Raw genomic sequence first — 12,091 nt, forward strand, 5'->3', positions numbered from 1 at the left:
TCTGGTACGCATCCGTGCATGCGTTTTGGGTCAGGATAGACAAACACATTTGCTGGCTACAACATAGGCTACAGTAGTTATGTTATAGTAAGCCTTAACTAAAACTGTATACGGTTATATTGCGACTGTTTCTGGCATGGAAAAGTTCATCTTCAGTCTCGCTAGAAATTGCTCAATTCTTATGATTATTCTTAAGAAGTTAGTAGATACAAGTTAGCCTATTCCTGGCTAATAAGCTGTTCAAACAGCCAGTGGCAAAAGCTAACAGTTCATAGATGCTATTTGTGGTGGAGGTAAACTTAATGAGAAACGTTAGTCAGTTTAACACAATGCTCAATATTGTTAAGCGACGGGTGAAATGCGTAATGCTGTGGCGTTATGGTTAAAGACAGTGCCTCTCACGTGGAAGGCTCAAGTTCAAATCTATTGTGAACAACGACATTTATTTATTTTATTTCCACGATTCTCTTGTCGTTTCACTTGATAAAAAATTTGTTATCGTCACCTTTCTTGATGTTGTTATGCCATGAAAGAAAAAAATATGTTCTTATGCCATGAAATGAAATAGCTTTGGCAGACTCGCTAGCAATTGCTCAATTCCTATGAATATTCCAGTAAGTTACTAGATACTGGTAAATCCTATTACTGGCTAATAATTTGTTCAAACGGCCAGTGGCAAAAGTTACTATTTGTGGTGGAGATAAACTTAGTAAGAAACGTTAGTCAGTTTAACTGTATTAATGTAATTCACGAATGGCCAATTAGCTGTTAAAACGGCCAGTGGCAAAAGTGGATTTGTTCACTGACACAAGAGGCTATACTGACACCTGTCAAATGTAGATCTCTGTGGTTTAGTGGTTAGTGACACAGCCTTTCATCTGGGCAACTTGGGTTCAAATATCAGGAGGGCAATACTTTCTATGAACTAGGCTTGCTTGTTTTCAAAGCCTATTAAGATGTCCCTCGAAAAGGAGAGTTACAATTTGTTGACTCCACAACTTAGCAAAGAGGTTGACAGATGTTATCTCAACTGTGAATAAAAGTGTTAATTTCAGTACTCAGTGCCCCCAGGGAAACCATTCTGTAAGCTAGACAAACTCTCTTAATAATCCATAGCTCTGCTATAGACGGTGCTAATCGTACGATGGCCTGCTTAGTGGGTCTATGAAAACAAAACCCCAGCGCTACAACTACACAAACCCAGTCCCATCCCCACAGCACCAGAAAGCACGCCATCCGTTCTACTTCATCGGCCCCACAGAGCAGCTACATGCAGCTAATAGATTAAACGTGATTTGGAGCCTTCTTGAAGACACGCCGACAGCGCCGGCACTGTTCCAAAAACACGGCTAATTCACCAAACCTATAGGTCAGTTACATGTGCATGTGAACAATCGAGAAGTTCTACATCTTCCGGTTTGGTAACCTTTCACGATCGCATTCATTCGTACGAACACTCTAATGCTGCAGAGAGAGAGAAGCAATGTCAACGCTGCCTGGTGATATCAAGCCGCATTGCTGCAGGAAGCAGAGCGCACAGCGACAGGGCCGAAGGAAAAGCAAAGAGCCACACTAAGAAACAGAAGGAAAAAAAATTAACACACATTTCAAACCAACAACGCCAGTGCCAAGCGCTGGCCCCTTGTACGCTGGGAGAGAAAGAGAAAGACAGAGAGTGAAAGAGAGAGAGAGAGAGAGTGAAAGAGAGAGAGAGAGAGAAAGACGTGAGACAGGAAAATAGCACTGTGAGAGATTCAGGCATTCTCGGTGTTAGCTGAACAAAACATCCTTAGCCTAGTAATGCTGACCAAAGTTGCAGAACAACACACTTTCAGTGGCCGCGTAGGTTGTTATCACCTCCGCAGCGATCAGACTTGTTCATAATGAGCTCGGTCTTAGTTCAATCATTCGCATTTCCTTCTAATTCACACAATGTGTTGTTTGCAAGCTAAGTTGCCAGTGAAAGTCACAGGTTTTAAGAGTTCTGCCAGGAGAGTAAATTAGACTAATCCACGCTCTTTTGTTAACTGTTGACACACACAGACAGAAGAAGGCTTGTGAGAGATTGTGGGGTGAGTGAGTGAAAACAAAAGAGGGGAGAAAGAGGGAGCAACTGTGCCAAGAAAGTGTGCAGAATAGAGGGTGTGGGAAGGACGGTGAGTGACGGTGGTTTACTTGGTGAATGTGTTCTTCTGACACTGAAATGTACAAATCCTAACTTCCACTTCAAGCACATTGTCCCTTCTCTCATTAACATCAACACATGACTAAGTGAATATGTTCCTTAAGCAGGTCAACTTCAGGCATTTTACACCTGATTTTAGTACAGTCGAGTCAAAATGGCAGTGCTAGGCCGGGGTAGCTGATTGGTTGAGTCCTTACTCTCTAGGATGTCTCCCAGGCCCTGTGATAGGAGCAGGTCCCTCAGACGTCCCACCTCCTCCTTTAGCTCACGGACCAATCGGTTGTTAGGATCCTCGTTGATCACAGCGTTACAGCGGATCTGTTTGGCTCGGTCTGCATACCTGCAAAAGGGACACAATAACTGACATGATGAGACTAGGTCACACACACACACACACATACACACACACACACACACAGGTATAACCACACACACAACCACACACATGCAACCAAACACACACACAAACACACAAAATAGGCTTTCTAGAAGTGAGGACTGGACAAAAAGTCTTAATTTCCACATTTATATGACAAAGTACCTGTACATATTACATCCGTGCAACTGTACAAATTACTACAATATACCTGTACATATTACTTCCATACACATGTACAAATTACTACAATATACCTGTACATATTACTACAATATACCTTTAGTATGAGGGGCAGTATGAGGGACAGGATGAGGGGATGGATGAGGGGATGGATGAGGGGCAGGATGAGGGGCAGTATGAGGGGATGGATGAGGGGATGGATGAGGGGCAGGATGATCAGCAGTTTAATATTGTAGCTGAAGGGAGTTTAAAGTGGGAACCAAGGACCATAATGTCATTATGCAGCACTGAGCTTGGTCACTGTGTGGGCTTGTCCTTCAGTTCAGCATTGATCAGCTGCTGGGCCGAATAATGAGGGACATGAAGAGACAGAGAGCGTAGGAAAGGATGGAGACAGAGAGTGAGACACTAAAGGGGTAAGGGAGAGAGTAGGGGGGAGAGAAGGAGAGAAAAAGGGAGGGAGAGCAAGTGAGGATGAGAGTGAAAGAGGGGTGGTCACGAGAGAGGATGCAAAATAAAAGGAAAGGAAGAAGAGAGACTTGTGACTCCTACTGTTCCCACCTGAGAGTGCTGAGTGTCTCATCGTAGTTGATGTCAGCTGGACTGAGGGCTGCCACCATCGCAGTGCGAGAGTTTCCGCCTGAACAACAGGACCAGTCAATACATGCCTCAGACGTGAATAGATCGGTCTTTACTGGGTTAGTAAACAAGTCTGACCGTGTATGAAAAATTAATGTCAGTGAGTAAAGTCAATTTTCTGCAAGTTCAGAGATTAAAGTTCGGTTTAGTTAAGCTCTGTTAAGTGAAGTTCTTTATAGTTCAGAGGGTAAAGTTCAGCTGAGCAAGGTAAAGGTTCCTACCTAGGTTTTCTCTCAGAAGCCAGGTCAACACAGAGTCTCTGTAAGGAATGTGGCTCTCCACCTTCTTCTTCTTCTTGTTCTTATTTTGTGAAGAATCCTACAGGGGTGAATGATAAAAGACTATACATATATACGTGTTTGCGTCTGTAAGAAAGGAATATTCTGTATGTCAATTCATGTCATTCATACCACTTCAGCCAGAGCAGAGATGACTTTTCCAAGAGTGGTCAGAGATTTGTTGATGTTAGCTCCTTCCTGTAGAACAAGAGAGTTGTCAGTGGAAGTTGAAGAATAAGCGCAACTTAATTACCTCTCCACAAACACACATGCATTTGGTATAAGCCAAACCCCCCCCCCCCCCCCCAGCATTATAGAAGACTGCAAGATTTCAAATATATTCCTTACAATTAACTAGGGTTCTAAAACTATAGGAACTTTTCAATAAATTCTGAGGGTTTGACAGAAATCCAGATTGGAGCATTCCACAATTCCTGCTAATTTCCCACACGATTCTGGACATCCTTTAACCAGGATTTCAGCAAAACCAGGGATTTAATGAAAGCTCCCTGAATTGTTTAACCCTACACATGACACCAAAAAAAAAATTATAATAACTTGAAAAAACTAAGTGACAGGAAAAAAAAAGATTGTGTGAGGAAGATGAGGAGGAGGAAGATGTTTCACCTTGAGCCGGGTCCCCTTGGCTCCAGTAGAATCTGCTCTCTCACTGCCAGCCAGGTCCACCAGACTGATTTTGCTGACCTGTGACAGAGACATCAATGAGAACGCAGGGAAATGCATGAGCTGACAGAAAACGCAGCTGAAGTCATGATTCTCTTAGTCTGCGGCAACATCCCAATGTCACAGACACGTTACAAAGCGCACTCACACTCACAGACAGGGGGACGGATTCCTTTTCTCAATGAGCTCCAACGCCTATATACTTAGTTTGTTACTAATGCTACATGGAGAGGATAAGGCTACAGTAATTGAAACTTTCTCACATTTCCAAATGGAGCAATAAAAGCAGGGAAATGTTTTCACTGTTCTTATTAAAATCACAGCATCCCAGCAGCTAACAAAGAGGCCGGGCTTCAAATGTGTTTCCTCCGTTTCCTCCATGGGAGAGGATTTGAGGAGAGGACACGGAAGAGGATAGAGCTCTCCTTGAAATGTAATCGATTTTAATGAATACGAAAGGGCACCCCCTACCTTCTCGGAGGTGTTATCGGTCTCACTGTCGTGGCGTTTCTGGGTGAAGATGATGTTGAAGACGGCGTGAGAACGACTGCTGGTCTCGTTCATGTTGGTTGCTGCCACCGTCCTGTTGAGAGGAAGACAATGTTGCATTGCATTTTTTGGGCAACCCGAAAACAGAAGAAAAACGAACAAAGAACAGCCTCACTTTTCCTGATGTTGTCCAGTATGAAATGTTTATTTGCCCTTTATGTCCCACTGAATGAGCCTTACATGTAATTTAACATGTCAGGTAAAAAAACATACTATATAATGAAACACCATAGGAATCCCTGACAAATGGCTTACCAGTTACAAAAGGGAAAATCTACCCACACTGAGCGCAGAAACAATTGCAACGAGATAAGCAGAAGGAGGGTTCCATTTGAAAGAATTTACACTGACACTCTACGGGCACCAAAACATAAATTATCAGCTGCCTGACGACACATTCCATTCATTATGAGGCAGTTTAAGCCAGTTTGTCATTGGCGGGTTCTGCTGCTGTCTAAAGGCCACGGTTAGTTTAACGCTAACGACACATGATAATGTGCTAATTTGTGGGGGATGCTAAATTGCTGGCCGGTCAGCAGCAAAGTGAGGGAGACATGGGACGCAGTGTGAAGGGGGCATGGGGACACGTCAGTTGCACTACTATAGAAAATGGTGTCAACCCACTGCAGCATGGACAGCCACTCACCCACCCAACATGTCTTAAACGTCCGCCTCTGCATTCCAATGTCCAAATGCAATCAACACAGGCGGCATGAGGAGAAAGATTCTGGTGTGATGAGACCACAATCGCATTATAATTCATAGCCGCATAGTGCTACGTCTGGCGAAAACAAGGTGCTGCTCATCACCTGGCTAACACCGTGCCTACGGTGAAGAATGGTGGCAGCAGCATCAAGCTATGGGGATGCTTCTCTGGCGGCAAGGACAGGTAGATTGATGAGGATTGAGAGAAAAATGAAATATGGAGTGTTATACAGAGAGCTCCTTGCAGAAAACCTGATGCAGAGCACACTTGATGACTGGGACCAAATGTTCATCTTTCCACCTGACAGCGACTGAAAGCACACTTCAAACAAGTCTGTGAATAGAGGTTCCCAGCCAAAGCCCAGACTTGAACCCCATTGAACATCTGTGGGTAGACCTCAAGACCACAGTTCGCCAACGCTCTCCATCCAACCTGGCAGAGCTTGAGAGGATCTACAGTACAAGAATAAATGGGAGAAACAGCCCAAATCCAGGAGTGCAAAGCTGGTCGAGGTATACCCAAAAAGAGTTTATAGGTTAAACCCCAGCTGAACTGAGATGACCCAGGTGAACCGAACTATCCACATTTCAATTATTTCAAGCACAATCATGTGGGGTTGTTGCCAGAGCCCATCAGAGTTTAAAAAGCACAAACTCTGAATTAAAAAAGGCAATTAAATTTTCATAAGCTACCTGGAATAGGGTGTTACAATATTACAGTGTCAAAAACCTGAATTTGTAGAATTATCCAGTTTTACTTGAAAGCAGATCCCTTGGAGGAACAGGATTGGAAAGACCTCAACTACAGTATTAATTATTTTTTACCCTTAATTTCTAACACATTCTCATTTACCGAACTGACCTGGGAGCAATTGAATTTAACTGCATTGCTCAGGGACAAAACTTCTCTGATTGTTAATTAGCTGGCTCAGAATTTTATATAGCAAACTTTCAGTTAAAGATGCCCTATTCACCCCTCCCCCACAGATGCTCTAGACCCTTCCAGAGGTGTAAGAATTACAATGTACTGATAATTTTTCACTTCCTTATCATTTCATTGACCACCGCTTAGCTCTCAACTCCCTTTTCCCTGTCCATTTGGGCCAAAACTAGGAACGTCTCTTAGCTGGTGAACCCAGCCGAGCACTTTTTACTTTTTAAACCTCTGCACCCCTCCCTCACCTGGCCTTATTCCCAGAGTCCATGAGGTCCTGGATGTCGTTGTAGGAGGTGACAGCCAGCTTGGACAGGTCTTCCACATAGGGCCCCATCAGGGGGTGCTCCCTCACACGCAGATTCCCCTTGTTCTTCGGGTTCAAAAGGTCACGCACGCGCTCACAGTAGATCTCCATGTAGCTGACCTAGGGAGGGAGGACAATGAGTCAGAACACCTCAAAGGCCTCCTCCTTTCTCAAACCATTCTCAGATTTTAAGGGAGAGACAATGATCCACTAATCCAAAGGGTTATTAGAAGGAAGTACATAGATTCATGCTTAGTATTTTGGAAAGACTGAAGCAGAGATGTAGAAGCACAGCGAGAGAATCAGTTTTCTCCAGCAGGTGTTGTTCTTCTTCTTCAGCCACCAAGAGTGGAGTTTCCGTATGAAGGTCAATTTAGAGTGTTACATTTTGGCAACATAAGATTTTTCAGGCAATAAGTGAGACTGTAGGGAACGATAGAGGACCCACGTTTTTGGTGAAAGAGCTGTGGGTTGGATCAAACCCATATAGCTGCAGTACATATGCACTTAAGCAGCAGTTTAGAATGCTGGATCACCCTATGGGCCACGGCAACATAAAATTGATGGTGTTACAGGCTTTGCAATGCGTATTTAATCAAGTAGAAGCACCCTTCATGGAATAATAAAATCCTCAACAAATATTCAGAGAAAGTTTTCAAGAAGGTCATGTGTAAGTCGCGTGTACTTTCAAAAAGAGCAATTGGTGAAGTTTCACAGCTCAGCGTTCTATATTTGAAGACAACCATCCCATGCGATTGTGAGGACCAATAAGAGGTCCTAACAGGAAGTAAGGATGTGACATCATGCATCAGCCAGGACCAATGGGTGGCGCTGCATGATTCCTGTACGTACCTCCACAGAATAGGACTTGCTGTTGTCATTGTTGCTGTCATTGAACTTGGTAAAGAGGTCTTCACACATCTGTGGGAAGAAAATTAGCAAACTTAATATTAAAAAATGAATTTACTGATGGTTTTTACAAGGACAAATAAACATGTTGACACGCTGACCAAACAACCATGTAAGGTTTTGAACCGCAGAATTAAATGCATTAATTTCAAACACGTCCTCAGACTGGCTGAAGAATATTCTGGGTACCAGGGGGATGATTCCTTGCTGATCCGGTACATCCTGCTTGCCCATCATGGTGTAGGACTTCCCAGATCCGGTTTGGCCGTAGGCAAAGATACAGACGTTATAGCCCTCGAAAGCATGGAGGAGCATCTCCTCTCCAATGTCCCTGTACACCTGCTGCTGGCCGGCAAAGTTGGGGTCCTTGGGCTGTGGGGAGTTGATGAACATGACGCATGTAAATATACATATAAATAAATATATATACTGCATATTTACACTATACAGTAAATGTTCATGCTTGAAAACATACAAATGTTACTGAGTTAAATCAGTTTTCCATGGAGGAAGTGGGACAAAAATGTCTTCATGGCGCCGTGAGAGACTGATCAATAACTACAGGAAGTGTTTTGGTTAGTCAGTGCTGCTAAAGGTGGCTTACCACATTCTTGTCCTATCAATCTGACTTAAAATACTCTGTCACATCAAATAGTGTGCAGGTCCAATTAATTAAAACTCATTTAATAAAGGGCGGGCTACTCGCTGTGTATTAACACACCGGTTGTAGTGTTTTGGTCTAGTAAACATACAGGCAGGCATAGACATACAGGCAGGCATAGACATACAGGCAGTCATAGACATACAGGCAGAACGACAGACATAGAAACAGGTACTTACCGAGGTATGTGACCAGTAGGAGTAATCAAAGTTGAAGCTCTTGTTCTCTTTGGGCTGCTTAGGGTTGAGGATTGCTGAAAGACAAACAGACAGGACAGGAAGAGAGGGATGGAGAGAGAGAAAGAGAGCGAGAGAGAGGGTGAAAGAGAGACAGGGGTCAGAGAGAGGGTGAACTGGGTGAGAGGGCTGTCGTACCGTGTGAAACTAGATCTGATTGTTGGCCGTGTGCCAGTTCACGCCCTGTGCCCTATGTAGGGCACTGCATACAGTGGAATTTGGGACTCAGACAGCACGCCGTGTCTACAGCCAGAGGGAGGTGAGTAGGAGAAATGCTGAGTCACCAGCTCAGTGATTCCCTGCACATTTAGACTGGACATCAGTCTACATGACAAGTAGCTGCTGCTTCTGGAACAGCTAATGGGGATGCTAATCAGAACCTACATCTAAACAGACAGATGGTTCCCATTTGGAGAACCACAGAGAACAGACTCACTGTAAAATTACCTTGTGTTCTAATACAGATATCTAGACATAGAGATAGCTAGATGGAGACTGTTTGATTACCTTCTGTTCTAATACAGATATCTAGAGATAGAGATAGCTAGATGGAGACTGTTTGGTTACTTTCTGTTCTAATACAGACAGACAGTTAGCTAAACAGACAATTTGACAAATGGTTATATTCATTAACCCTCTGATCTAATACAGCCAGACTGTTAGGTTCAATAACCTTCTGCTCTAATACACACAGACTATGAGAATACTGAATGAATGCAGGGTACATGCAATTGGGATGTGCCCATGTGTTCTACCATCCACTAAAACCGTATTCTGTATTTAAATACAGAAAGACAAGTCTTCCAAAGCTGAAATTACCAGAGCCTGTTTCTCCAAACGAGATTCAGCACAAATGAAGTGTAGAGCTTCCCCTAGCATCTTAAACCAGGCCTAGGAAGCCAGATGAGATCGGAGGTGTGGCCTAGTGAGACTAGGCTGTCCCTGCTGTAGTTTCAGTAGACCTTCTCAAAACATCTTGCTACAGGAACACAGAGGGCCTGTAACGGTTGTAAAATAATAAATTGTGGTTTTAGAATTAAATATTGTTTAACTTTCTATCACATCTAATCGATAATATTAATACCATACTATTATTATTGTATTGTAATTTTCAGTACTAGTGTGATTCAATCGCTTCAGTTTGTTTTAAAAGCAAGGGTTAGTGTAGGAGAAAAGAACTATCCAGGATGGGCACTTCTACCTAGTGAGATCTAACGGTCAGGCTGACACCTCACTCTTCACCTCCTGACCTGGAAAGGTTGCTTGAAGGTTGTCAGTCAGAGGTGTTGATAATGAAGGGCAGGTGCCCTCATTCTTCACTAGTTGGAAACGCCCATTTTTGAATTGAACAAGTCATGATCTACATTCACCTAAAGCATAACTCTCGAAAAACAAAACTATATTTTCTACATCCGCCTGGCGACTGGATGAGGAAGCTTGGGGCGTTGTGCATACAAATAGCCAGTGGGTAAGAGCCGTCAAAGCGCTCACACGTTTACTGAGCACACACTGCGGTTGCAATAAACTCTCTGCCAGGACTCTGAGCCACGTGTGGATTGCATCAACCAGGCTAATTGGCTCGGCCTTCAGTAGCTACGTAACTATTATTCGAATGGTGCATTGATATCATTCAGTCAGAGCATAACTAAAAGTTTGCTCTAAGATCCAAATGTGGCTCTTGCTGGTCAAAATTGATCATGTGATTAAGAGAGTGTAACAGGACAACCTTTATGTTTATGATACCATATGTTATTTATCTCCATACAAAGAGTGGGGGTTGCTGGGATATCATTTGTTGTTTTAGTCCCTTGCATGGACCCTTCACATCCATGCCAAAAACTATCTGCCCTCCTCCCATCAGGCAGGTGGTACAGGTCTCTCAGTTCTTGTACCAGCAGGCTCAGGAATAGTTTCTTTTCATCTGCTGTAACCCTGCCGAACTCCGTGACTTCCCATCACTAACCATACCCACCTTTTGTACTACTGGACTCTGTCACTGCCTAACAAAGTCTGATAAGGAAGTTTCCAGTTTTCTACAGGCAGGTGTCTACCATTGCTACCATTCCTGTATTTCGTTTGCACATGCTCAACTTGCACATTAAAATGTCCTTCATTGCACATTTAGAACTGCCACTGTACTTGCATTTTCAACTGTTACATAAACATGTCTACCTCAGGATCCTCATTGCTGCTATCCTTGCATTTCAGTTGCACATGCTACCCTACTCCTTCAATTTGCCTCGATTGCAAATTCAGAATACCATTGAGAATTGCCATTTGTGCCCGCACAACTATTCATCCCACTTGTACATACATTATTATTAATACTGGGAAATGTTCTGCCCACCTCTATTTGCTTTGTGATGGTAATTCCATGTATCGACACTCAGAGTAAGGAACACAGAGACAAAGTTCTCTCAGCACATTCTAACAGTTTTATTAACTATTATGCAAATATGAGAGACGCTTCAACCGCTTACACACACATAATCGTCTGAGGAGTCTCTGACTCAAAACATGCACAATCAGTATTTATTACATAGAAAAAGGGGTGTGGTAAGATGCTGCCATCTGTCCTGTGTCAAATAGGTTTTACCCAAAGGGTGGGCTGTCCCCCCACCTTATCCTTCCTGCCATAATGTTTACTGTAGTGTTTACCCAAAGGGGCCAACTGACCTTACTCCCCCCAAGGACCACATTCCTGAGGAACAAAAGACTGACTCCCTTCTTCTAGGCAGGACGACATGGCCCAAATACCTGTTAATCCTCTGATATTATACAGACATGTGTGTCACTACCAAAGTAAAGATCTACATACCAGCCAATGGAAAGACAGACATTTCTCAAATTAGTTAAAAATGTCCATAACAGCTTCCATTGCACATTTAGAATGGCCATATGTAATGCATTTGCAATAACTGGACATCTATACATTCCACTTGTACATACATATATTTAATACTTGTGCATTTTCTGCCTTTCTCTATTTGCCCTTCTGGTTAGAGGCAAACTGCATTTCGTTGCTCAGTACTTGCACTTGTTCAATGGCAATAAAGTTGAATCTAATCTAATTTGTGTTTTATAATGTGAATACGTCTGCTTCCTGGCCTGTACGGGTCTCCATCGAGAAATATAGAAAAATATAACCTACAATGTCAGTAAACATAGAGGAAATACTCCATCAATCAGCATCTATATCATTCACAACACAGCATAGCAGTCCTACTCTTCCATCAAGGTTATATGAGTCTTAAAGCCTTTAATCGCTATGGATACTTTTACCACCTAGCAACAGAGCGTACTAGTTGCTAGTTAGCTGTCCTTCCACCATAAAACCATCCAGAGCTTAAACAAGGTTATTTTTAACACCACACGATTGTATTCTACACAACAAGATTGTATTCTACACAACCTTTGTGTATTATACACAACAACGTTGTATTCA

At 43.0% G+C, this 12,091-nt stretch overlaps 1 protein-coding gene across 24 annotated transcripts in view; it reads right to left on the reverse strand.

The window, feature by feature from the left end:
- Window positions 1-12,091, reverse strand: part of kif1aa (kinesin family member 1Aa) — a 64,927-nt gene that overhangs the window by 35,299 nt on the left and 17,537 nt on the right. For 13 of the 24 annotated variants that reach the window (XM_029121575.2, XM_029121576.2, XM_029121577.2 and 10 more), the window contains exons 3-12: window positions 8,590-8,663; window positions 7,939-8,121; window positions 7,693-7,761; window positions 6,782-6,960; window positions 4,817-4,928; window positions 4,289-4,366; window positions 3,794-3,859; window positions 3,605-3,701; window positions 3,306-3,384; window positions 2,383-2,525 (exon numbers count right to left, since the gene is read on the reverse strand). In XM_029121575.2, the coding sequence (XP_028977408.2) occupies window positions 2,383-2,525; window positions 3,306-3,384; window positions 3,605-3,701; window positions 3,794-3,859; window positions 4,289-4,366; window positions 4,817-4,928; window positions 6,782-6,960; window positions 7,693-7,761; window positions 7,939-8,121; window positions 8,590-8,663 (1,080 nt within the window). Of the gene's footprint in view, window positions 1-1,604; window positions 1,650-2,382; window positions 2,526-3,305; window positions 3,385-3,604; window positions 3,702-3,793; window positions 3,860-4,288; window positions 4,367-4,816; window positions 4,929-6,781; window positions 6,961-7,692; window positions 7,762-7,938; window positions 8,122-8,589; window positions 8,664-12,091 lie in introns of all 24 variants that reach the window. The other 11 variants (XM_029121574.2, XM_029121579.2, XM_029121580.2 and 8 more) reach the window with 1 other exon arrangement.

This window comes from Esox lucius, chromosome 8 (genome assembly GCF_011004845.1).
Source record: "Esox lucius isolate fEsoLuc1 chromosome 8, fEsoLuc1.pri, whole genome shotgun sequence".
NCBI lineage: Eukaryota > Metazoa > Chordata > Actinopteri > Esociformes > Esocidae > Esox > Esox lucius.